The 27137-nt window shown below is 45.6% G+C and overlaps 2 protein-coding genes across 4 annotated transcripts; one reads left to right on the top strand and one right to left on the bottom strand.

Moving 5' to 3' along the window:
- Nucleotides 1-248: 248 nt before the first annotated feature.
- On the top strand, nt 249-12294 carry NUP54 (nucleoporin 54). Of its 3 annotated transcripts, none has more exons than XR_005980293.2 (13): nt 249-706; nt 1958-2119; nt 4082-4165; nt 4271-4414; nt 5046-5275; nt 7360-7547; nt 7995-8191; nt 8926-8980; nt 9545-9638; nt 10109-10216; nt 10571-10703; nt 11037-11147; nt 11479-11920. XR_005980293.2 is itself a non-coding variant. In XM_030272187.4 (13 exons), exons 1-13 carry the CDS (start codon nt 361-363, stop codon nt 11605-11607), a joined length of 1968 nt encoding a protein of 655 aa, XP_030128047.3. In that variant the 5' UTR covers nt 346-360; the 3' UTR covers nt 11608-12294. The 3 variants fall into 3 exon arrangements, 2 of the variants coding, with proteins under 2 accessions (XP_030128047.3, XP_030128048.3); XM_030272187.4 differs by having other exon boundaries at nt 346-706; nt 10584-10703; nt 11479-12294; XM_030272188.4 differs by lacking the exon at nt 1958-2119 and having other exon boundaries at nt 346-706; nt 10584-10703; nt 11479-12294.
- Nucleotides 12295-13645: 1351 nt separating this feature from the next.
- On the bottom strand, nt 13646-26859 carry PPEF2 (protein phosphatase with EF-hand domain 2). The gene is made up of 16 exons (XM_012573234.5): nt 26668-26859; nt 23429-23556; nt 22835-22892; nt 22171-22346; nt 21031-21145; nt 20167-20213; nt 19598-19764; nt 19478-19514; nt 19243-19392; nt 18263-18598; nt 17344-17529; nt 16541-16683; nt 15912-16018; nt 14834-14997; nt 14193-14280; nt 13646-13962 (listed from the first exon to the last, which is right to left on the bottom strand). Exons 1-16 carry the CDS (start codon nt 26726-26728, stop codon nt 13781-13783), a joined length of 2145 nt encoding a protein of 714 aa, XP_012428688.4. The 5' UTR covers nt 26729-26859; the 3' UTR covers nt 13646-13780.
- Nucleotides 26860-27137: the final 278 nt, after the last annotated feature.

Consider the following 27137-nt stretch of genomic DNA (forward strand, 5'->3'; position numbering starts at 1 on the left):
ACCCATGGCAGGCAGAGGAGCAAGATGGGCTTTAAGGTGCCTTTGAAATCAAGCCCTCCTGGGATTCTGTGACAGCGTTGTCACCCCAAAAATCTTGTTTTCTGGGAATAACCCTGGGAAAACGCTCTGGAATCTGCCTATGCTCTGCCTTTCACAGCATCGTGGGATGCTTTGGGTGCAGCTGCCACAGGAATGTGCCCGGAGAGGGAGACTCCATGACCTCCATGGCCAGCTGTTCCCTCATGGACGTGGGGTGCCTGTGGGAGCCGTCACTACCAAGTTCTGCCCGCCAGCTCCTACAGCGGGCACACCCAAAGGGACGGCGGCACTGCGGTCCCAGTGTTGTGGGAAATCCAGGGAATGCCCCCGATCCTCAGGGAAGAGCTGCTTGCCCTTCTTCCCCTTCATTTCCCTCCGCCCCGTGGGACATGGAGCCTCTCCCTGCGCTCCCGTCCCGCCGCCCGCAGTGGTACAGCCCGCTGGCGCGCGCCGATTGCGTCACCGCGCGTCGCCTGCGCCACCCGGAAGCGCTTTGGCGGCGGCGGCGGCGGAAAAGCGGCGCGTGCGGCCGGTTTTGTTCGTGGCTGGACCCGCCGCGGGGGCTCGTACGCGCCTCTCGCGGGGGCCTCCGCTCGCCGTCCCACGATCGGCCCCATGGCCTTCAACTTCAGCGCCACGGCGGGAGCCGGGGCCGCCAACCCGACCGGTGAGCGGGGGGAGGGAGCGGGGCGCGGAGGGGCGGGGGGGGGGGGGGAGCCGAGCAGCGGGCAGCGCGTGCCCCCCCCCCCCGCCAATGAGAACAGCGGGCGCCTCAGAGGGCCGCGCGTGCCCCCCGGCCAATGGGGATCGCAGCCCCCTCAGGGACCCGCGCGTGCCCTGCGGCCAATGGGAGCGGCGGTGGCCGGCAGCGCGTGCCCCCCGGCCAATGAGAGCCGCGGCCGCCTCAGAGGCACCGTCCCGCGCCTCGCGCGGACCCCGGCGGGTCCGGGAGTCGCTCTTGAGGCGCTTGTGATGAGGTGGCTCGGATCGGCGTTTTGATTGCAATAAATTCGTCGTTTGGACGAGATACCCTTGGAAGTTCATTTTTTAGCAAGGTAAAAGACAGGGGTTGACTTGTAAAGTTAGACTTTTCCCCTTCTGCTTTTGTCACTGTCAGTCGTGGTGAAGTGTAGGACAGAGCTTTTCTTGCCCTCACTTAGTAAAATAATTAATTGTTGGCTCCAAACAAGTCTTTGGGACAGGATTCATCTTTGCTCTAGTCAGCCTGAATTTTACTGTCTCTTTTACACACACTCTTTCTGGCCCCATCTGAAAGTAAAACATCACCTTGTGCTGCCTGTACACTGTGGCAAGGTTTATGACACTCACAGACCAATATCAGAGGGAAATCTGGGATCACACCTCAGGACTTCCCGTTGTCCGTCCAGCATGAACCTGCTTCAGCTGCTTCCAGGGGGTGCTGGGCGCATCAGTAAATCCAGCAAGGCTGGAGCTGAGTTTCATGGTTATTCTGCTGTCATGTATCTGAGTGTATTATCTGTGTGAAGATGGTTTACTCTTGCCTTCCTGATAGTTTATTAATTAATTTTGCTACTATCTGTTACACTTAAGATGAATGCAGCTGCACTGAGCAGTCTCAGTCTGTTGAAAATTACTGTTAATGTGAATCTTGAATCACAGAGATATGGCTTTGAAATAAGGTGGGGAAATGCTACTGCTTTATGCACAGTATAATTGAAAAAGAATGTCTTTACAGCAGCACTGTGTGAAGCTTTTAACTGTCCTCCTTGTGTCCAACAACTAATGTTTAATGCCAGTTAATACCTTTTACTCTTGTCTGTAACTATGCCTGTCTTGCCCATGGGGATGGAAAAATGCTTCAGCTTTTCTTTCCTGGGGCCTGCCTTTCACTCAGAACTAATGTTGCCTTGCTCTTTTTCTGCTTCCCGCTTGTCAGGATTTGGTGGGCTTGAAACTGCAAACTCCACTGCCAGTGGGTTTAATTTTGGGGGTTTCGGATTAACTGCTAATCCCGCGGTGAATTTTAATATTGGGAATTTCGGTGTTTCCACTACCTCAACTCCACCTTTCAATTTTGGTAACAGTCTGGCGAGCGCAGGTAGATAATGCCTAAATACGTGTTGTGTGGTAAATGTTACCGGCAGGGGTCCAAGAATTACATCCCTCACTGGGGATACGTGTCCACTCCTAATCCTCATATCCAGTGAAGACTGGCCATTAAAGCTCTGGAAATGGAATGGGTTGGAGAGCCACAGACTTGGAGGGGTTTTGCCTGTTAAATTCTCAAGGAATAGCTTTTGAGGAAAAATAACCCCATAGCCAAAAGTCTCTGAAACGGGAATGAATCCAGGTCATCCCGAGCAATCCCAGCTTTCCCCTGTTTCCTGACATGAGATTCTTGGACTACTGCGGTCATGTTTTCATCTTCCCCCGTGTCTCCTCATCAGCCTTGCGTTGGCTGTCATGAACGCACCACACCTCAATGGTTTCTGTGCAGAAACGAATTGTATACGACCGGCATGAAGTCAGAGCCCAGCTGTGACCTGTTCCCCAAAGCTGCCCTGCATCCCAAACCAGCCCTGCCCCAGCTCTCCGGGGACGCTCGTGCTCCAGGGAGACCTGCATGGCATAGGTGCACAGTGGTGGGGTGGCTAAGGAAGCCCTTTGTGGCCCCATGGAGATCCAGCAGATCTGAGCCATCAGCTGATGTCATTTCACTTCAAATATTTCCCATTCCCTATAAAAACACCGGACCAGATGGATTTCTAATGCTCTTGTTGGTGTGGAATTAGCCGGGGGGGTCCCGTTGCTGCTGCTCGTATAGGAATTCCATCCATCCCACAGTGTCATCGCTCTCTGTGTCAGCGCCTCTCATCTGTTCTGTGCACTCCAGCGGTCTCATTGGGTTTATTTGCTGTGAACACTCTTGGGCTGGATTTCTTTGGCTTCATTGAGCTGCTCCAGAAGACACCGTGGGTAGCCATTTGATATTTAATTTGATACTTTGGTATTCAATTTGTACTCTCAGGTCCCTTTTCAAGAAAGGATGACTAAATTTACAGTGGGTACAAAGGTACCTAAAAATGGTGTTATCTGCTGGTGCTCCTGCCAGGGTGTCCCGCTCGCTGGCAGGACTGAAACATGGGTGTTACAGGGAACAATTTCTTGTGCCCACTCACATCAAGATTTTTGCTGAGTGGACATAAAATGCACTTGCATATCAGTTTTGATTTATGCTTTTCATTTTTTTTGTGGACAGGAGGACCGTGAGTGTAGTAGATCTAAAGAACCTTTTTTTTTTTTTCTATTGACATGTGAGTTAGGAGAGACAGCATCTTTGTGACAAATCCTTTGTAGCACACTGTCTTTTGTTGTTTGAGCACTTGTAAAAGCAGCGTGAAACACAGAGACTTTGGTTTCCCAGGCAGGTCAGTGCTCCGCAGGCTGCACCTTGGGCCAGTGCCATTGGCACCGCTGGAGCTCAGGTGCTCACTTAGGTCCTCTCCTGCTGGCTAGTGACTGCTTTTGCTGAAAACCTGTGGAAGGCAGGCTTAAAAAAAAAGACCCTGTAGAATTTTACCTGTAAATTTTGCCTATAAGCACAGGGACTGTGTGTATCTGGCCTCAGGCTTTGGTTTTTTTCCTGAGGTTAGGACTGTTTGTAAAGTTCACAAAATATCAAGTTGTTTATTACACACTTAGCAGTGACATTGACCAGAAGTATTTCTGAGAAGGAATGTAAGAAATAGTACTGTTAGTTGTGTGTGAACACAAGAAAGCAGATCCCTCTGGTAAAGGAACAAGATGTCAGTGGACTGCTGCCTTTTTGTTTGCTTTCATGACACACCATACAAGTTCTGGCTTTGTGGTCTGTGTTTTGTCCCCCATTTTCTTGGACAATGAACTCAATCCCCCTGCTCACTGTGAACTACATGCTTGTGCCATGTGCCATCCGTCTGTCAGCACCTGTTCCCGTAACACCCGAGGCGTGCGGTCGCTTGTCGTGCTGTGCCCAGCTCCGGGGCCGTGTGCCGCTGCCTGACCACAGTCTGTTTGGCAGGTGCCTTCGGAGGCTTTGGGACCACCACCACCACCGCAGCACCGGCGTTCAGCTTCTCTGCTCCCACCAACACCGGCACCAGCGGTAAGGGACTGAGGGGCTCACTGCCTTCAGAGCAAATCCAGGAGTGCTTTGGATTACACGGCTGCTGCGCTCTTCTTCTCAATAATCATGTGCTTGTTTCCCCAGGACTCTTTGGTGCTACCCAGAACAAAGGCTTTGGATTTGGTACCAGTTTTGGCACAGGAACTGGAACTGGCTTGGGCAGTGGGTTGGGAACTGGGCTAGGCTTTGGAGGCTTTGGAACTCAGCAGCAGCAGCAGCAGCAGACCAGTGAGTATGGCCTTTGATTTACCCATCCCTTAGCAGTGAAAGCACAAGACTGCCATCTTCAGTTGCTGGGGTAGTGGGGCAGAAGTGTATTGTAACAGGAGGCTGTTTAATGCTTAAACTAGAGCTCAAGCGAGTCCCTGAGCTTCACGCTTGAGGTTCCAACAATATTTACCCCTTTGGTTTAATGCTGGTAGAATGTAGTTAGAGAACTGATGTTGCAGTCACAGCATTACCAGAAGAAGGAGGAAAAAGGCATTGAGGATAATTTAAATGGAGCTAGATAATAAGCAGCTTCAGGCTCTGAGTCCACTGAATTTGTAACAGCCAGCCTGCCTGTCAGATTTAGATATTGAAGGGTGCCAGATAGTGACATGGATCAATACAGGTGTCTCATTAAAAAAAAAAAAAAAAATTTCTAATGTAGCATTCAGGAACTTCTGTTGTAGATGAAGAATGGCTGTAAAAAGACACTTAAGAAACATGATCTGATTTTAATTCATTTATTTATTCAGTGTTTCTGTTTTGCTTGTCAGAATATGATAAGAAGTGATGCTGGTGGTAGGGAGGTTGTAGGTGCTAACATGGTCACGGCTGGTCAAGGAGTTCATTTATTTCTCTTCATCCCACCCAGCATTAGGCACCGGGTTGTTCAACCAGCCTGCCCAGACACCCGCTCAGTCCAACCAGCTCATCAACACAGCCAGCGCCCTCTCGGCCCCGACACTGCTGGGAGATGAGAGGGACGCCATTCTGGCCAAATGGAACCAGCTCCAGGCCTTCTGGGGCACGGGCAAAGGGTACTTCAACAACAACATCGCTCCGGTGGAGTTCACGCAGGAAAACCCCTTCTGCCGGTTTAAGGTATGGCATGGTTCAGCTGCCCACAGAGGGCGCCGATGCCCTTACTCTGCTGAGTCTGAGCAGCTCATGGGTGTTAAACCAGAGTTTGTCACTGGTAAGAGTATTCTGAAACAGTATTTTTCCAGGTAATCTGCACAGTTCTGATGCATACTCATTAAAAGGTTCGAAGATGCTGGAAATCTGGGTGGTGTGGAGGGACTAGATAATGAGCCCAGATGTGGATCATGAAAGTAACTATTTCATGTGCTAGCATTCAGGTTAGTGTGTGTGTACTTCGAACAGATCTGTGGAAATTAATTTTAATGTGTGTCTGTGTATGTTACAATAAGACAGAAACAATTAAAAATAACCTTCTTGTCTGAAAGAAACTGTGAACATTTGGAATAAGAACTTCAGGGTCTTTCTTCATTGCTTTGTCTAGATTAAAATAACCCTCTATGAACCTGGCCTGTGCCAGGTTTAAAATCTGCCAGCCTTTATCCTTGCCAGTGCTCATGCTGACTCCGTTCCCTGTGTGAAGTCGTCAGCAGTTCCAGATCTTGCTTCTCATGTTGACAAAGAATTTGTGGCACTCCATCCTCCACAAATCCTGCACCTGCTGACTGTCTTGCTAAGCCTCAGGCTTGTAAGGGGATTTGGGGCAGGCATGGTGATACCCTCCTTCCCTGAGCTGATCCTTTGGAGTGCAAACTTTGTGTCCTGAATGTAGGTTAATACTGCATTAAGTCTAGTGTTGATTATATACATTACGAGATTTCTGTAACATTTTTGTAGCGACTGTGCCTGCCTAACAAATGTCTGGTTTTGTGTCACCTTTTTCAGTGTTACCTTGAACATTTTATTGGCAATGCACCTGAAAGCTTATTTTCTTGTAAGTTGTTGTCTGAAACTGCTTTCACAGTTTCTGTGCTTTGAAAAATTGCCCATTATAAGTTGTGTGATGCAAAATCAGTTATTTTAGAGTTTCATTTACTAAAAAGAGTCTTCAGATTAAACAGTGCCAGATACTAGGTTTACTCTTGTCCCTGTGACTGGAGCGTTTCTAATGCCATGAATGAAATTCTAGTGCCATAAGTGAAATACTGACAAGTTCCATCTGTGCCACCAGTGGAAGATGCCTGCAAAAAATAGGGGAGAAGGTGGCACAGGGATAGGAGCAGAGTGTCATAAGCTATTTTGGTTACTGCCTCTGGAAACACCTGGCATCAGATTAAAAAAAAGCATTACATGAAGGGTTCCACTTGTACACAATTCCAGCTCTAGGACACATGAGAAGCATGCAGCTCCAGACCAAGAAATGTATGCTGCTAAGGTACGTGTTACGGGCTGTTGTTTGAAGGACCACAGTGAAGTAAAATAAATCTGTTCTAGTTTGAAAATGCTGTGTTGCATAAAGAGATCGTGGAAGAGTTATTTATTGAAAACAGAAATACCAGAGGTGTCATGTGCTTAAAAACAAATTCTTCCTTGGCTGTTGCTGTTGTGCTCCGTGGCAGGCTGGCTGGTTCTGCAAGGCTCACCATGGCAGGGGATTACCCTCTGCTAACAAAACTGGGCTGCTGGGCACGTCCCAACTCATTTCTCTCTTCAGCTGAACTTGCACAAGGGGAAAGGTGCAGGTCACCCACCCACGTGCAGTGTCAGGGCCTCACAAAGCCCTTGCTCTCCACCCTATCACCAGTGCCGGCTTGGGGTGAGAGCTGGTAGGCAAGAGGAGGTGAAGGCTGCCACTCTGCTTTTGCTTGTAATAAAGTCTGATCCTCTGGTTCCATTTGCAATTTGGAAAAAGAGACAGTTTGTAAAATGTTCCTGATTGCTGTGAGCTCTGCTGTGTTAGCAACACCCCTGATGCGAAAAGGATACTTAGGAACTTGTAAAAATCCAAACTGTTTCAAAAGCTGCTGTACTGATGGGTGTGTGAAAGATTTATTTAAAAGGATTGATTTTATGTTTGTGCAGCTCTGAATAAATTGTGAGTTAAATTTTGAACCAGTTGCTCTAAAAATGGAGCTCCTTCCCTTCATGCCACAAGGATATGCATTTGCTAAGTAACATACCGTAATTTTTTATTTGTTCCTTGGCAGGCTGTGGGTTACAGTTTAATGCCCAACAACAAAGATGAAGATGGCCTCGTGGTCTTGGTGTTTAACAGAAAAGAAGCAGATATTCGAAGCCAGCAGCAGCAGCTCGTAGAATCACTACATAAAATTTTGGGAGGAAACCAGACCCTCACTGTCAATGTCGAAGGTGTTAAAACGATGCCCGATGACCAGTACGTGACATTCCCAGGTTGCCTGTTGATATTGCATGTTAGAAAGGGTTGGTGCCTAAGTCTACTGTCTCCCCTTCTCCTTGATTTTAGAACTGTTCATCCTAAGTTTGATTTGTATCTCTTCTTCCTTCATATAGTTGTTCTTTTGGCATTAAGTCCAGTACCTTTCCAGCGATTTTAGGTTATCTTAATGTAGTACTGCTATCACCTTACAGTATGGTTGGTAAAACTGGGGGGAGCAGAGAATGTAATAGTATTTACAGCTTTTCTCTCTCTCCCTTGCTGCATTAAACCCTGCAGCTACTGGTACTTTACATCTCACTAAGCTAAAGGAAGTTAAAAGTTATCTGGGAGAAGTGATAGCTTGGATTTTGAGTGGTTGTGTATTGTGTTAGCTCCTTTGTGCTGCTGGCCTTTTCCCAACATTCTGCATTTTGCCTCACTTAGGACAGAAGTGATCATTTACATTGTGGAGCGTTCGCCCAACGGCACCTCGAGGAGAGTTCCCGCAACGACCCTCTATGCCCACTTTGAGCAAGCCAACATCAAATCATCCCTGCAGCAGCTGGGGGTCAGCCTGTCCATGGCCAGGACAGAGCTGTCCCCAGCACAAGTCAAGCAGCTCCTGCAGAACCCTCCTGCCGGTGCGTGGGCTGGGCCTTTTGGGCTCTCTGGGAGAAAAGCTGGTGTCGGCCTGCTGGAAAACACCTGTGAAAAGAAAAAAAGAAAAGTTAAAAATCAGAATAATCGTGTCTTGTACTCATTTGCTAGTTTTCAGATGGCTCTCTTAGCTTGCCTCTGCCGCCACAGACAGCTTTGCACATATAGCTTTAAGGGCTTTTCATGTCATTTGATTAAATTACTTACCTTTGTGTCTATAGCTTTTATATATGTCCATGTTTAGGATATGAAAAGTTATGAAATCTGGATTGGAAAAAGTACTGGACCTCGTCTTGCAGAAAAGTCAGAGCTAACTCCTACTGGGATTATTTTGCCAACTGATTTGATACTTAGTTACTGATTTTTAAAATATTTATTTATTGCACACAATAAGCAACTTTAAAAGGACAGATGACCCAAATACAGCATATAGTGGGAGCAGTATGACTTTAAATATGGATAATCCAAATGGAGCACCTATGGGTTATTCCTTTTCCCTGCTTTCAAACCAGTGCTTGACAGCCTTTGGGTCTGAATTTACTGCCGCTGCTCAGGACCAGGACTTTTAAAGAGCTACCCTTTAATTAACCTTAATTTGTGTAACCAGCAGTTGGGTTAGTATGATTCATAGGGTTTGTGTATTTCACAGCATTTTTTCTGGTTAGCAGGTGTAACATGTCTCAGATAGCCATACTAAGAATCCCTTTTTTTTTTTTAGGTGTTGATCCAATTATATGGGAACAAGCCAAAGTTGATAATCCTGATCCTGATAAGTAAGTCAAATAGTGTCCAAGTATTGAAATATTGCAACAAGGCTTGAACAGGGGAGAAGGAGATAATAATTGCATAGTACCCTTCAGGAAACTTGAAAGAAAGTTACTTGAGTAGAACTTGGCCAAGCGCTGATCCCCTTGAAAGCAGTGAAGATTACTGGAAGTGCCGGTCTTAATCCCTTTACCCATTTAGGCGCTTAGGAGCTGTCAGGATAAAGAGTCTTACTTGGGTTCCTTGGAGGTGTGGTGTCCTCCATTACATGGATTAGTTATTGTGACTTATTTTTTGCAACCATTATGGTTTTTTTCTCTTTCTTGCTGAATGTGCTGCACCTTTGTACCCTCCAGTGGTTTCAGATAAATTGGGCTGGTTTCTTTATGAAAAAGGAACAGGTTGTTTGGAATAGTGAGGTCTCTAGAACTTTGCAAAAGAAGATATGGTTATTTATTAATTTATAAAAGATCAACATAATCTGTGACTTTATATTAGATTCTGTTCATAATTATTAAATCTTATCATGTGTCCAGTATAAAAACATGTTGTAAGAAATATTTGTGTTCTAGGCTTATTCCTGTACCAATGGTGGGTTTCAAGGAACTGCTGAGAAGATTGAAAGTCCAGGATCAGATGACCAAACAGCATCAAACTCGATTAGATGTAAGGGTGCTCATCTTTATCGTGACTTGCTGTTGACAAAGGATGTGCTATTAAATGCACCTGCCCCTGTGTGTTCAAAGCAGAAACATGAACCATGTTCTTAAAATATCCCTTAAATAGATCTTTGCCCAAAAACTGAGCAGATTGGTTGGGCTTTCATTTGTTTCATGTTCAGGCTTACTGTTTTGTTACAGGCTAATCCACACGAGCTCCATTAAGTTGTATTGGCATGGACTTTTAACTTTGGACAACCAATTTTCCAATGCCTTCTGAAAATCTCAGTTGTGTATGAAAATAAGCATAAAGCAGAACAATAGAGGTAGAAGAAAGCTTTCTAAAATCATCTGGGTCAAAGACACCAAATTGCTGTATTGTGTAGCATCATGAAGCTCCCAGTTTTAAATCAGGCCTACTGTGTTGTGTTATCAAAAACTTCTCTGGCTTCCAATTTACTCCTATCTCTTCTGCAGATAATATCAGAAGATATCAGTGAGCTGCAGAAAAACCAAACGACAACTATGGCAAAAATTGCACAGTACAAAAGGAAACTGATGGCGCTTTCACACAGAACTTTGCAGGTAACAGGGATAATCTAAATAAGTCCTTTGACACAGTCTAGTGCCACAAACAGTCTCAGAGGGAAGAAGAACCTGTTCCATCTTGTGCAGGCCAGTGCTGAAAATTATTCTGACTTCAGCTAACAGGTGTTCATTTAAGTACCAGGCAGAGCTGTCAGGGAAAGCTCAGGTCTACCATACTTGGTAATCTTCTCTCTCACTTACCCAAAACCACAGGACTGCCCTGAGGTCTTAGAGCAGCAGACTAAATGACAGAGCAAATCCAGTGAGAAACAGGCTGAAGGAAGGACAAAAAGATGTAGATGGACTGGTGGGGAGACGGATGGGCCAAGTGTTCTCTAATGAACGTCAAAGGCTTCTTTTGTAGGTGCTAATAAAGCAGGAGATCCAAAGGAAAAGTGGCTATGCTATTCAAGCAGATGAGGAGCAGCTTCGTGTACAGTTGGATACAATTCAGTGTGAACTTAATGCACCCACGCAGTTCAAGGTGAGTGGCTGACAGAGTTTGGCTAACACCTCTGGGGTTTCCTCACTAAAAACATGTCAGTTTTCCAAACCATGTGCATCTATTCATTGTGGAAGGTCTGGCAATGTGATAGGTTGTAGCATCATGCTCTTTGCTGAATAGCCAATAGGTATTCCAGTAGTTTTGAGTTCTTGGAAATAATGGAGTCGCTTACCCTTTGCATGTCTTCTGGAACATCTAAAAATTGAATGAACAGCAATACTTTCAGCCCTGGAGACTCAGGGAATGGCAGATGCTGAAGCTGTACCAGCTGTAAATGAGTTGTGTTTGATTGAAGCCTGTTTGTCTTCCCAGGGTAGGCTGAATGAGCTCATGTCTCAGATCAGGATGCAGAACCACTTTGGAGCAGTGCGGGCTGAAGAGCGCTATTACATAGATGCAGACCTCTTAAGGGAAATCAAGCAAGTAAGTGTTACTGGGTAGAACCCTGGCCTACCCTTTGAACTTTATCATTTAAGCCAGACACACACTGTCTGGATCTGGAATGCCATGTTCTTGCCTTGGTTGATGAAGTAATCCTTATAATTGGTCTCAGTGCTAGGGCACCAAGATATTGTACAAAACCATTTGGTGGAGATAGGCTATTAGTACAGAAATGCTGTTATTCCTTCCTCAAAGAAATGATGCCAGGATTATCAGTGTGCCAATGCCACCAGTCATGACACTTTTCAGAAATATTACCTAATAAGTCTGTGAAGCTGAACAATACTCACACTGGTTTCTGAACTGTCTGCAGCACCTGAAGCAGCAGCAAGAAGGGCTGAGTCACCTAATCAGCATCATCAAGGATGATTTGGAGGACATCAAGCTAATAGAACACGGGCTGAATGAGAGCATTCCCATCCGAGGGGGAGCCTTCAGTTGACTGGTGGAGGTTTACACAGAACATGGTAGTGGAGTTCATGGCTCACCTTCCAAGGCTAAAACTGTTGAGGTAAAATAAAACACATATCTTGTAGGAGCAAAATGGTATTTTGTCTGTTACTTTAGAATTAGCAAAGCCTCTTCTAAGCTTTTAAAATTGACCTTTGGAAGGTTTCTATTTTATAAAGCTTATATGCTTTAACAAAAGAAGGAAAACTGAATCTGTTCAGATACCATTTTACTATAAAACTATATGTACTATTGTACATTTTTTCCTTTTTTCATTTTTTACAACAGCGTTGTCCTAAAAAATGCAGTGCTGAGGGGATTGTTTCACTAATGACTCAGTTTGTGGAAAGCTTAGTCTGCTTCCATGTTCTGTCAGAACGATCAAGTAGCACCATTGTGTAAACAGCTAACTTAAATCATTATAGAGATGTTTGTTGCTGTAACTGTGTTGTTCTCTGCAATACCAGTCACTTACTGGGGCAAGCTGCAGAAAGTTCATGTTTCCAGTTTCTGTCCTTCCTTTGGACTGCAAGGATCTAATGGTTATGTTTTGATCACTTTACATATATGAACTATACAAAGCTTTGCTGCCCCTCTAAGTAACAGTATGTCCGGATGTTGTCTTCTGCCTTTTTTTAAATTGCCCAAGAGTAATAAATTCAGTCTGACTTTGTAATAAGTGGTGTGTGGTGTTGGCTCTCGGTGACATCAGCAAAGCAGTGACGCTGCTCGCAGCTCCAGGTAAGTGCACTTCACTCTGCTCCAGGCACTGCAAGGTAACAGGCTGTCAAACCCAGTGCCACAGAGCTGCTTGGCAGCCTCAGTCCCCAAACCACAATGAAAGGTGTGGCCCCTAGATCCTACCTGGCAGCAAGGGCTGCAGAGCAAGGACCTACTCACCCCCTACCATGGAGAGATACCTGCTTTTCCCCTCAGTACCAAAGTCACTTAAAATAACTGAAACATAAACCAGTGATCTCTGCAGTAGGAGTTTGTACAACAGAAACAAACATGGAAGAGGCAAAATAATTTTATTCATTAGCCATCAGAATTAATTCCATTTATTAAATTTGAAGGATGGAAGGATAGAAATACAAGCTGTAATGTGCTGGGACCTGTATTGTGCATTTAAGAGTGTTTGTGGAAGCATGATTGCATTACAATTGAAAAAGCCTGAGTGGAACTCTAGTTAAGGGGGAACATGATTAGTCCAATCTATGCTTTTGGAAGCATAGTTCCAGTTAATAAATTGTCTGCACTGGACAATGAGCTCTATAAGAAATTCAGTGAGACTAGAATTCTCTTTTGGGGGCTGGGGTAGGAGTCTTAAGTGAAGTCTTCTGCCATGGGGCCACTGCTAGACTGTGCTGCTTGTATTTGAGAAACACATTGTTTCTTGTTTTGCAAACTCTTCACATTCCAGCTCACTTCATGAGCTGGAGTCCTACCATGCTTTGAAAATAACAAACCTGCAGCATAGACTCCCTAGCAGGGGGCTACTTGATCTACTGCCCTGGGCTTTGAAAATTAAATTATCTCAATAGATCTTTTAAACACGTCCCCCTGCTAGAGCAGTGTTGCACATTTTAGGTATTTCTTCCAACATTCTGCTCTACTACTACGTGTACTTAGTAGCTTCGAACTTCCAGAACAAGCTTACCACAGCAGAGGAACACGAGCAGGGGAGTAGGTGTCATCACTGGAACAGCACTGCTGCTCACAGAGTTAGCTAGAGAAGAAATGAACAGCCAAGTAACAGCAGTCTAGAAAAAACAGTTTATTAAAAGGAAAGCTGCGATCAAACAGGTGCTACCTCCTTAAAACGCTGCCTACAAGTAATACATGGACTTCCACTTTACTGCACTTCAATACACCTGTAACATTTTCTCACATTGACAAGAGAAGCTAAGTTGCATCTTCCCTTGGAGCAGGCAACTATTTAAAACATAGCTTCTTTTAAAAGCAGTTTGAATTGAAGTGCAGCTCATCTATTTCACCTGTTAGCTTCCCCAGGTGGGTTACAGCTATCACCTACAGTGATGTCTGTTTTGGGCACCTGCCTTCCCTTTGCCTGCTTGCCGTCTGCAGGCACACTCTAGGTGAGGTGGGACAGTCCTGGCTTTGTAGAAATCAAGGCATGGGACATGGCAACCCTCGGCAGGTTCTCAGGAGGGGCGCTGTTTGACGAGGCGGAAGGCTTCCAGGAACTCGTTGAAGTCAATGTTGCCATCCTTGTTGAAGTCAATGCTGCGGACCAAGTCGTTAATGCCATCATCCGTGAGTTCAATGTTCATGTGGGAACTGAACAGCTTCCATGTTTGCTGGAATTCCTCAAAGGAGATGAGACCTGTGGAGGAGTGTTTTACATGCTGCAGCTAGATCTCCTAATGTGGAGAACACTGGCTGAAACACAACTTAAAGCAGCAAAGAGGCATAATACAAATGGACATGGCAGAAGCGTGGGAGGGAGCAGGAGGACCCAAGCCTAAATAAAAGCACCTGTACACATATTAAAGGAAGCTCTAAAGCAGAAAGGAACACAAGGCAGTGACCAACAGGCCCTGCAGATGTGCTTACCTGAATGGTCTCTGTCTATGATCCTGAATATGGTCTCTAAGTTGGATCTGTTTCGATAAATGACTTCCAGCAAGCTCGACTGGATGTGCTGAAAGACACAATCACAGTTTTTGTCTTTCTGACACCTCTGCTCTCTCTGAGTTGTTATTGCAGATGTCTCCACAAACAATAATGTTTTTTGCTCTCAAGAATTTGCCAACAGTGCCTTATCAACCAGGTATGTTATACCTGGATCCTCTGTGCAGCTGCAGAACAGACTATCAGCAACTTGTCCCTTCCCATCAGCGTTCTTAGGGGCTAACAGCGAGCCAGGCTGCATTTTATAACCACTGCAGAGCTGCATTTGCTGGGCATCATTAAGAAACTGCTACTTGGAGAGTGGAATAGTTTTCCTACCCACAAGCCTGCATCCAGAACTACTTCTAAATTTTGATTTCACATCCATCATCTTTGTAAAAACAGGCTGGGTGCCCCAGGAATACTTGAGCTCAGGCAAGACTTCCTGTCACCTACAGTGTGATTTTGGATTATGCAGTTACCATGCACTGTCCTTTTGTACTACAATTGACAATTTGTACATGTGAGGGATCTGGTGAGCAGCTGTTCACATCATGCTTTGATGGAAGGGGCTGAGTGCTTACCTCTTGGCTCCTCTGCTCCATGGCCAAGTCATCCAGCCAGGATTTGTATTCCAGCATGCCATCCTCAGTGCTGCGCACCAGCTGTGGCCTCAACATTCGCCAGGGCAGTCCCAGCCGCAGCACTGACTCCACTGCTGTTGCCCAGTTGCTCAGAGTGATCTTTCCTGTACACAAAAGGGAGACACCTCTGGGACACAGGCAGCAGAAAGCACATGAAGGCAAAGACAAAGCCTGAAACAGTGACATACAGTTTAGGTGCTGCTGACAGCACAGCATTATTTTGCAGTGCAGGCACACATACATATGCTTCCCATCCAAGCCTCAGCAAGCTTTTCATCATTGTAACAAATCAAGGCTATGAGGCTGCAAACATCTGAACAAATGCGAGACACTAACTCTTGAGTATTTAATTAGAAATTTGCAGCCCACTGCCCATTTTAGCAGTGGCTGTAACAACTGAGCTGGATTCCTATGAACAGTTGTGCTGGCAGGGAAGAAAGCAAGAAAGCAGTTTTCCCTATGAGCAGTTCTGCCAGCCACCATATCCCTTTTTTCCCCCAGCCCACCAATGGACAGTTCGCAGCAACAACTCTTGGTCACTGCATCAACACAGCACTCCTGTCTGCCACAGGAACTCTCAGCTCCTTCCTTAAGGCTCTAACAGAGACAACTGCCATCAAAGACATCCCTCTCTTTACTCTCCTAAGTGAGTTGGACTCCAGGGATGAAGGGGCTCTTCATCCCAGCCCTTCTCAAGTGACAACAGACATGTTCCAGGTCATCTTCCCAAGGCTTCATCAGTACTCCAGCTGCAAGGAGTTGCTATAGGACTATCCTCAATTACTACACTTTAGGCTAATGATATCCTGCTTTTCCAGCACCCCCACTTTATGGTGTCACTCAGAGGCATCCACAGAGACTGAGTAATAGCAAATTACCTCCAGCAAGGTTTGATACAGCCTGCCCATGACAGCTGGTGACAACTTCAGTGAGCAGTCTCCCAGCCAGCCACAAACTCAGTCCCTTCAGCCCTATGCAACCAGGCAATGAACCCACACATCCCTCAGCTCTGAGTTACCTGTATTGTCCCCATCATAGGACCTGAAGGCAGTGATGAGGGCTGAGGTGTGAGCAAAGAGCTTTTCCCGCAAGGCTCGAAAGGCTGACTCCTCTACTCTGCTGATTCTGGAGGATGCAGAACAGAGAGAAGCATTTGAAGGACTTGTCATGAATGAGAAGAAAAACTGCACCTTCCCTCCCAGTGCTCCACCTGGCTTGTCCATGGAATGCCCAGAGCCTCACACAACTGCTCTGCACAGCTACAGGTGCATCTCAATGCTTGTGACAAGGCACTGCATGCCCAGGGCACAGTTCCCAGCCACAAGTCCCTGCATTCATTTGTGAAGTAACCATGCAAAAGAGAACCTCAGCAAAGGTCAAAGGTTAAAACCTGACATGGAAAAGAGGAGCTGAAGAAAATCAGCAAGCTGTAGAAAAATCCCCTTGGAATTTTGTTAACAATCCCTTCTCAACCCTTGAGCTTTCCGCAGTAACTTCAAGTACAAACCTTAATCCCTCCTGTAGAGCTATTCTTTAGAAAATCGAGCTGTGAAAGTTCATCTCCAGAGTCAAACTTTCTAAAAGCTCACAAAGTTTTCCCTTTGGGAATTTTGACTTGGCGAATACAGAGCAACTAGAAAGCCTTGCCTTTGAGTCATAGTGAGCATATGGGCTGTCTTGTTTGCTTGGTACTGAACGAAGTGGGGGATGAGGTCTGGTCCCAGCTTCACATAGGCTCCCCTGTTGCTGCCAATCTCATAGTAGTTTGAGGCTGAAAAGATGGTCAGCACCTAATCCCAAAAAAAGGCATTTGCAGTCAGCACATACATCCTGTAATATTTTTATACGTGTAAGCAACACACCTGATCCCCCCTGGAGTCCACAGACTGTGAAAGCACCATTTTATGTGGAGAAGAGGGAGAGACAGCTGGCAGCTGGCCTGGAAACCATGCCAGGTGTGAGTTCCTCATGGGTGGCACTGGTTACACATGCTGGGCTTCCTCAATTTTTCTGTGCTCTCTCCCAACAATTCCACTCTCCAGAGCTGGAGTGCCCTGACAAAGCCACTGACCTGATTGTGCATCTTCTGAAAACAGAACTTGGCTGCAGCAGCTCAGTAGCACCCTTTTGTAGCTCACCTACGGGAACAGCTGCACTAAGTGGGGGCCATGGCAAAAGTGGGTTCAGATCTTTTCTCAAGCACCACACACAAGGACGTGGTCTGCCTGCACAGCCATGTCCCCAGCAGAGCAGGTGGCTCCAGATTCCCCTGAACTAAGACTTCAGATGGAAACACACTTCAGTTAACTCCCAATAAGCCTGTTCAAGGATTTTGCATGTGCCTAAAGCCCCACTGGAAGAAATGCAGAACTGAGACAAGCCACCCTCCCAAGAAACCACACCCTGGCAGGATGGAAACCCAAGTACCCTTCACACCACCCCCAACTGACCTTGCGGTTGTGACAGAACTCGTAGCCCTCCTGCTTGCACTCATGAGAGCGGATGAGGAACTGCAAGCTGTACTTGTCAAGGAACTTCTCCGTCACATCAGGCCCAAAGTAGCAGCCACCACCTCGCACCTTATTTTCTCTGCAGCCCTCCTGAGGCATGGGGTCGCTCCAGAGGATGTCTAAAACCTGAAAGGATTGGAAAAGTTCACTAAGCAAGTACAGCTCAGTCTCAGAATCCCTCCCTAGACTGCTAAACCAGAGTGCCAGGGAGCAGACATTTTTCCTGCATTCCAGCTGAAGACTGTCACAGACCTGGGCCACCTCAGAAGTGGCAATATTGCTTGCCATGAGCTACAGGCACATCCAAAGTGCCTGGGGAAAGAGGGATGTCCATAACTCAGGCCAGATATAAGCTTTGTCTTTGCTAGCCTTAAGATGTCCAAGAGCCTTGCCTGTCTTGCTCCATCCCAAAACACAAGTCCTGGGGCAAGAACAACCAGCAGATCCGGAGGCCATTAGCAGGCTTAGTATAAAACGCCTTTGTTCTCTAGCCAGGACCTCCCACAATCTCCAGAAATAAAAGTGCTAACTCAGTAACCACTGTGTGGATTAAGGCTTAATCCCTTTAACCCTGACTTCAATATATAGCACTGAAGTGAAAAGGTGTGCAGCATTGGAAGGTCACATGTAATGTCAACTAAGTAGCAGTGGTTTCAGAGTGCACAGAAGAGACTCCCAGGCTGGAAAAACAAGGAAAGGAAGTCCCTAGCTGCTCCTCCCAGGAGGTAACAAAGGTACCCAGTGAAACATCCCCATGGCCTCACAGAACAGTCCTTCCTGGCCACCTACCACTGAACAACCAACTGGTGCAGGAGGCACCCACAGCACACCCAGCTCAGGACCTGCTAAGACTCCTCACCTGCTTCCACTCCTCCTGGCGAGTCCAGCACGGCTCATCCACATCCTTCAAGGAGACCACGCTGGAATAGGTGAGCTCCTCTGGCTCTGACTCGCTGATGTCCATTAGCCGGCGGCATGTGTCGATTTGCTCCTGCACCGTCTGCCGGAGCCACCTGGAGAACTCCAGCCTGTTGGCTGTGTTGGGAGCCTGGGCTGACTGGGGCTGCAGAGATAACCTGGGAGCTGCCTCATTCCCTGCTGCATCAGTGCCTGCTTCGCTCTCCCCATTTACGGCCTCTATTTGTGGTTTTCTACTCGATTCCTTCCTTTTCTTCAGCCTTAACACAGAAATAAACTGAAAGGTATGAGAGAAACAGAGCTGATAACACAGCATGAAACCCAGACCTCCAGCTCTAATGTGTTCCATTGGCAGACTTCAAGTGATCCAAGCCTCCAAGCCTCACTCCTTTCTTGCCATCAACTGCTGCTTGACTATGGAGAACTACTAGTGCCATCCTCAGGCAAGCCATCCTGGATTTGGAGCTGGGCCCCATGTCCAGGTCCCATCTGCAAAGGGAACTAGGCAGCAGAGCAAAGGAAGCATTAATGACTAAAGCAAGTGTTGTGATTTTATTTGGAGAAGGAAAGGGGTATTTCCCAACCAGGTGAGTGAGGCAGAAACAAGTTAAATGATTTATCAAACTACTTCTGGAAATCTAGGGGGTAAAAACAGGCTAAGGAACTGTGGGACAGTGTCTCATTATCACTGTATTTTTACTTCAGCACCAGCACATATTCCATAAACCAAGAGTGCTTCATCCCTTCACAGCTCCTGCATGCACACTAATAAACCAAAGCCTATACCTGAACACAACCTTGTCCAGGGCGACCATCTATTAGATTTGTCTTATCAACAGCTAAGCTGGCATGTAGAAATGAGCTTCTCACCACAAATCAGCAACACTGTTTTCTCTTGCAATAACTGGGAATAAAACCTACTTTGTCCCTTTGAATTTTCTCAAGCATTTCCAGGTCAGTGGTGTCAGAGATGCCCCCGTGAATAATGAGAACTTTCTGATCAATCAGGGTGGCCAAGGGCAGCCAACAGAAGACATTCTGAAACATCCTCAAGATTTTCTTCCCATGCACCTGAGAGAAAGAAAAAAAGAGATAAAGCATCAAGTCTTCTAAATGCACATCTCACATGGTAAATGAGACATAAACATAGGCCTACCTTGTATTTCTGCATCACTTCCTTGGTGAAACCATAGCTAAAGGAACAGGAGAAAGGAAGCTCAGTGGGATTTTGCACAAGGCCCTCGAAATGGTGCTCAGCCCTGCACAGAAGCCATACCGTAAGTTCACCATGTGGTCCTCGTGGTTCCCGCGGTTGAGATGAACCTCCTTGGGATAGATCAGGAGGAAGGTAAAGAGGATAACAAGGATCTCAAGGGACTGCTTGCCTCTGTCTACAAAGTCCCCATTGAACACATAGGACTTGGAAGGGGAAGGAAGGCCATTCTGTAAAAGCAAGGAACAGGCAGATGTCACCAGAGAGGCCTCTCCAAGGTGTCCATATGCCCCCCCCCAACCCCCCCCGCAGCTGCAGCCTCTTGCTCCTGTCCCAATTTACAACAGATCATTGCTCATCTTTATCCTGTGGGCCCCAGCAGTGAAACTGGCAGCCACAAAGTGGTATCAGCACTAGAAAAACACCCATTTGCACTAATAAATGGACATGGATATCAGATTTCCCAGTCAGTAAGGGACTGATCTACTGATTTGTGAAGCCATTTAAAACCAATCTAATTGACTTGGAGAATTGCACATGAACAGCCCAATTTTGCAAACATATCTCAACATGACCCATGGGATACCCATTGCAATGCTTGGACAACCTCCCTCTCCAAATTTGGTGCCTACCTTGTAAAAGATGAGGAACAGGTCATCCAGCTGGCCATGTAAGTCTCCTGACAGGCACAAAGAGATGAGTCACAGTATGTTTACCTTGAACTTTAAAAAAGCACCAATATGTAACTTGCTACAAACTATGTTCTTTATTAATTAATCACCACAGAAATACTTTGGGAAGTGCAAGCCTAGAGAACAAGGATACAATGTAAGGCTTGAGCTGAAGTCTGAGAAGGACAGTAAAAAAACCTACACCATCTGCTGAAGACTGATTTTGAAGCTTTGTTCATTTATCTTATGTGGTGGCACAACATGGCACAAGATTGTCATTATATGGGAGGAAGCTTTGCATTCAAAATAACAATGTAATTCTCATTTAACATAATATTGGAGAGGTTTGTTTTCCAGAGGCTGACTGCATGCAAGAGTCTGTGCTATGTATTTTTCATTAGTCAGAGTAGGAAAAAAGTGAAAAGCTTTGTCTCAAATTTACTTATAGGACACAAAGAGGCGTTAACATTCTGGATCTGCATGCACACGCTGGTGCTAACCCAGAAAAGCTCCAGGATTTTGTTCTTTAAATAATCCCAGACCACAGAACAGGTCAGACCACTACCAAGTTTTGTGACTAGTCCTCAGCTGGATGTGGTTTCTGTGATTTAATAAAACAACTCCAAGTTTGGGGTGAGAGAAAAAAGGCCACCTGGGTATTTCAGACAGACCCAGCTGCCTCTCAGGGCACCACACACTTTGCTTATAGAGAGCATTTGTGTTCCACGTTTACTACAGAGGGTGGCAGCGTGCTCTTGCTGTCATTTTCTCTCTGCCCCACCCTCCCATAGGAGCATTCCACCCCAGAGGCTGCAAAGCACCCACCACACACGGTGACCTCCTCGCTGTAGCAGGTGGAGACATGGCTGATGTTTGGCAACTGCTTGAGGTGCTTCCTGGTCTCATGCAGGAGGTTTAAGACATAACGAGCATGGAGCTGCTACTAGGAGAAAATGAAGGGATTAAAGCAGGAAATCAGTGGCCTCTGAGCAGCACCACTGTGGCTGTAAAGACTCCACCAGGATAGCCTGGATGGTAGAAATTCTCCATGGGATGACAGTCTGTGCTGACCTATGGGCTTACAAACAAGATGAGGGAAATATTGGGAAACAGCAGGATGGCAGACACTTGCACAAGGCAGCCCAGCCTCGGCACTGAGAGGGCTGGCAAGGCAACCCTAAAGCCCCAGCACCTTGTGTACAAGACGATACCCACTAGGCTACACCACCTCCAGGAGCAGCAGAAATTCCAGCCCAATATCACAGGAAGAAAGTTGCTCCTCTAGATCTTCCTTAGCTTTTCCATATTGAACCAGTCTGTGAGTGACCACATGTCCTGCAGTGATAGATATGCTTAAAGCCAGGGTATAGGCATTTAATGCAGCTGGAACATGAGACACATTTGGTTTATAAGTTCTTTTTGGAGAAGGGATATTTTGGCCTAGTTTGCAGTGTAGCACATTAGCTAAGGGATGGCAGCAGAGCACTGCAGTTGTATGAAGGCTTGTCTTGTTAGTTCTGGAGTGGTACTCAGCTTCCTCGTAAAAAAATTCACAATTTGAATTTTGAACCGGAGTCCAAGTTGCATAGCACAAAACATTGTAATTGGCTGTCTCCCTCTGGGCCATCCTATACTTATTTACAAATTGAGACATTTGAGCAAAAAATGATGAAAAGTCTCAACATGAGCTGTTGCTGATTTTCCCCTTTTAAAATGAATTTCAGGCTAATATTGGTACAGTCCTATATAAAGTGTTCAGTTTTGTCAGGAATATATTTTCAGGAAGAAGAACATTTCTATGGCATTAGGAGATACCATATAGTTTTCAACCCCATTTTGTTTAAGAGCCAGACAGCTTGTTATACTCCAGTCAATTGAGCTTGGTAAGAAAGTTAAGACCAAATCATCTATCCTACACCCCAGTTCAAAGAAGGGGAGAGCATGGTACCTTTTTGGGATCCTTACTTGTTTCTGTTGGAAAGCTTCCAGCAAGGCCGTGGCATGGTCAGGGAGGAGTGGAAAAGAGAGATGGGGTCCAGTGTAGGAGTCTGGCACCTCTATGGATTCATAGTCACAGTATTTTTCCAGCTCTGCCTCTTTGTAACTTTCCCCACTTATGAACATGCGACTGATAAAATCCCCTGGACAGCAGATTAGTGGGGTTGATTAAAAAAAAAAAAAAAAAAGAGAGAAACAGACAAAAAAGTAGTTAAGTGGCTCCAGGTACCATCCTAGTAATTTGCTACAGAAGAGCTGTTTGGTTAGGCTGGCACTCAGGAGCAATTGCAGCCATGGATGCTGGCTACTGCTTGGCACTGCTGCAGCACTTGCAGTGGGGAAAAGGCTGCGGAGACAAATGTCCATGTGCAGTGGGCACCTTTCTGTGATTCCATGAGAACATACTGAACCTTTATGCATCCTTCCAGCTCCTAAGAGCAGGAATTGCCCCAGATCCCTTACACAGCTCACAGTCTCCAGACAATTCAATCTCTAATCCTGATGCCATCACTCTTGAGACTCTCGGCCACATGTGCCATCCTGAAGATTGCCCAACACTGGGCAATGAATTATGCAGGGTGCAGCCTTTGGAGCTGTTTGTGCCACATCTGCAAATAGAACACAAACTTACTCTCTTTGCTGCTGCTTGGTGTGAACTGGTCCATGAGGTAACTGAAGAAGTTGTGAAGCTGCAGGAAGAGGGAAAGCCCATCATTCACCCCAGAAGGAAGTTCAACAGAATATCAACCTATCATAATAATCTTTCTGTAGTTTTACCTCTGCCCTTCTCTAGCTGTGTGATATGTACAGCAACTCTCATCGTACCAGTTTAAGTGTTGACTTTCTTGAAATGAAGTCAAAACAGTGGCTTTACCTTCAGCCACAGGCAGAAGTATGCTATGAGCCCTTCCTCTCTCTGAGAGCAAAGCAGCCATGTAAGAGAATTTTAATCAAAGTTAAAACCTAACAAACCAAATAGACTTGCCTACTGTGTTCAGACTCCAGAAAAGACTCTGTAAAATCACTCTTGTGGCTTGCTTTTGAGGTTCATTACATGCAACACATGCAGGCAGGGAATCAATAGGCTAAAAAGGGGCAGGAAACCCAGTCCCTGGCCCACTGAAGCACTTAGAGGGTTACAAGCCAGCAGCCAGAAAGGCAGAGTCTGGCACAGAAACCAGCTTCCTGTGTGTTTTCCTAGCTGCTCTTTTCCTCGGCACCATACCTTGATCTGATCCTGCTCGCAGGAATACTCAATGGATTGAAAGATCCTCCAGGTGCAGCGGCGGCGCATTTCCAGCCGAGCCACATGGCGCCGGTACCACTGCTGAATCAAAACAGCTGCCTTGAAAGCTGGGGGACAAGAACAGAACCAAGCTGCTGAGTGGCACTGTCTGCAGCTGAGGCACCTGCAACAGCTCCTTCCCCACTCCTGAGCATGGAAGACAACCTTTCCTTTTCAGGAAAAAGTTCCCAGGAATTGTATTCTTGTGCCTAAGGGCAAAAACCCCTCTTCTTTTTGCCTTTTTTGCAAGAGGTTGACCTGACCCTACCTGACCAGAGACCTCTGAAGCACTTCCAGCCATTGCTGCTGGTTCCTTCAGCACCAGAGTTAACAAATTATTAGGGCCTGAAAGTCCTAACATCTTCTTCAGCATTATTACAATATCCTCCCTTTCTACATACCTTGATCACTTTTATGTCCATCTTACCATCTTGAGGTGCTGGGGCTTCAGGAAACCAGAAGTTTAACTGAGGCCACGCAAAGAGTTGGGGGAAGACAGGGTACTAAGTTTCCTTCTAGAGTCTTAAAAATATGGGGGTTTTTAACCTCTCTTTATGCCAGATAAATACCTCAGCTTTTGCAGTTGTGGAAAAACTTAAGAAGGACTCTATAGTAGCATAAATATCAACATACCATTGCCTTACAATAAAATAAAGACAAAACCACACCCACAGTGAAAAATAGGAAGCAGAACTTGGGCCATTAATGGCACGGAATGAATGAGATGCCACAATTTCCAGGTACCTGTTTGAGGTTCAAGCCACAGACAGTGCTGACACCAGATGCTTTCCTGCCAAACTATGGCTATCTGCCCTTTGATCTTTTAAACACAGCCTCTGTATTCTCCCAGTTCCAGTGTGTTCCCTTCAAAAATTATTTCAGATGATGTATGTGCCTATTTCAAGTGAAGTAAATGGGTACAGTTTCACATTTCCTTTTTCAAGTTCTGCCACAGAATTTTACATCTAGAATCTCTCATCCTCCTTAACTGTCCTTGATCCCACTCAGACCTGCTCTGCTACTTGGCATCTCCATTTGGATTACACTGCGCCCCTTCCTGTTCCTTTCTGGAACCCCACATTTAAAACATCTTCTAACACTGCTTCTCTGTCTTCTTTAGCTGAGGGGAGAAAGTGATGACTGCTGTATCCACAGGCTGGCTTCAAAATCCAAGGGAAACAACAGAGGTAGGGAACTAGGCCTGCTGCAGGAAGTTTATTCCTCTGTCACATTCACCAAAGCAGGGAGAGCAATGGGAGGTGTGTGGGAAAATCCCTCACCCCTACCCAAAGGCTGTACACTGGCAAGAGATAAAGAGATCATATTAATTCAATCAGCTTGCATTAATTACACAACAAATGGCCCTCCAGGTACTGCAGCAGGAAACAGAGACCCTTCCCTAAAGATGGTATCTCAGTGGATTATATATTGAAAATAATGATCCTTTTAAATTGTAATTCTCTTTCAGCACTGGGAATTGCAGAGCACAAAAAAGGAAGATCTACAGCTGCTGCTCAGTAGGGATGCGAGACTCCCTGAAGTCGTGGGCAAGAAGGTAAGATTTGGCAAGCTTTAACTCGGGAATAACTTCTGTATTCTTTGCCTTCTTTCTTGCTGAGAAAACGGTTACTGATCAGCTGGGCTCGGAAAAAATTCCTTGTGTTAACTCCACGCATAGCAAGGACAACCAAAACCTTTGAAACACATTATGTATTTCAAACCTATGAAAGACATGTTATCAAGTGCATAGTTAACATAAATACCACCATCAACAGCATTTAAGCCCCAGACAGGCAAGGCACTGTTTTTTACTCTGCTTTTATGGAGACTGACTCTGCAACTGAAAAAGCCAGGTGTTCTAATTTAGCAGTTTACCTGGGTGAGCTGTATCTGGCAGTATTTGTATCTGTTTGGGGGGAAAAATCAGCAACTAAGAGAAAGGTTTAGCCACATTTCATGATGATCCAAACCATGCATCGTATAAGCTGCTGAAAGCATAGCAAAGTGGCAGGACTCAAACCAGACTTCACTCCAAAGCCAGGCCAGTTTAGCAACTCTGCTTCTACATTGTCCATTGAAAACAGGCTTCAGACCTTGGACAGGGGGGACAGGGATGACATCTAGCATGCTGGATTTGGGCAGAAGGGCCTAAGCAACTGCCCTGCTGCAAATGGCCAAATCTGAAAGGTGTTGAGAGCCAAATTCAGAGAGGCTTTACTGCCGTGGGAAACTGTTGCTGAGCTATCAGATGTAGCACAAGGTCTCAAATAAGTAACTAGTGTTGTGTTACACTTGCTCATCTTAAAATAACCTGAATTTGTTGGGAAAGGCTATGAACCTCTGGTGCTATGGGTAACAGGTAAGTCTAACTTACATCAAAAGAGTTGTTCAATAATGGACAATAGCAAACAAAGTGTGAGTCACAACCTTATCCCCACTTTCAATCCTTATTTTCTTTTCCAAGCACTTGCAAACAGTTTGCCCCATCCTGCTGTGCTGCCACTGTTCATGACTGCATGATTCAAACAACAAAGACTGCTTATTTACTTTTGAACTCTTCCTTATATCTAAGGTCTTCCTAATCAACTCCCTTTGTTCCACAGCTGACACAGGCACACACCCACAAAATTGATACCATTACAGAGGGCTTCAAAAAACAAATCACAATTTTGAGAGCCATAAACACGTCTGGATTATTAGCAGAGATTAAGAGCACTGTGCTGATGTAATTGGACAAAATACACAACTTTTGCTTTACAGCTTTTTGTAGCCACACCATCTCACCTTCTTTGTACCTAGATTTATTTTGGCTGCACCAGTAAGAGCCTTGGAAAATAATCCAGGGGAAGCAGCAGGGTGACATCTCTCTCACTGTCAGCAGACACAACACTTGCATTACCCAGAAAGTGTTTCATCCAGCAGGTGTTAATGCTAAATGTTGCTTCATCTCTAGTTAGGCTTGGGTGGATTTTAACCTACTCCTCGTCTAAATAGCTGTTATTTCCTCAAGCCTGTTGTCTTCTGCTGACACCTGAGAAGCCTTGTCACAGGATACTGAAAGACAGAACCTCACTTAATTGCTGTGAAGAAAACCCAGAGGAGAAACACATTCAGTGCAACCTCCCAACAGCACAGGCAGGAAAAAACAGGATAAGATCACTTTTCTAAGAATCACTCACCATTTTCAGACTTCTGCAGGGAGTACTTGTAATTGACATTTACAGAACTACCAGATCCCATGTTCTCCAACCAATGCTCCAACGTTGCAGACTGGCCCAGTGTCACCAAAACCACAAAAGAGATGCAGGGAAGACCATTTGGTCAGAATCAAAACAGCTGCAACATGTCCCACAGTGCCAAGAATCTGCAATTAAATATATTAACACTTATTATCAACAATCAGATGGCCTCTCTTGTGCCCAAGTACATTTTCTACTACCAGGTTTCTCCAGTTACTCCCAGACAATCAGATGAGGATTTCTGTCTCACTGCTTCACATTTCAAGTGAGCTTTATAAATAGCAATCAGTTCAGCACCTTTAGCTACTTGCATAAAAATAGGTACTGTGGTTGTTTGGCAAACATATAAAAAGCTTTTCAATACTGATCAAGAACTATTAAAAAGTCATTAAGAAGCAGTATGTACAGAC

The sequence above is a fragment of the Taeniopygia guttata genome, chromosome 4 (genome assembly GCF_048771995.1).
Source record: "Taeniopygia guttata chromosome 4, bTaeGut7.mat, whole genome shotgun sequence".
NCBI classification, from domain to species: Eukaryota; Metazoa; Chordata; class Aves; order Passeriformes; family Estrildidae; genus Taeniopygia; species Taeniopygia guttata.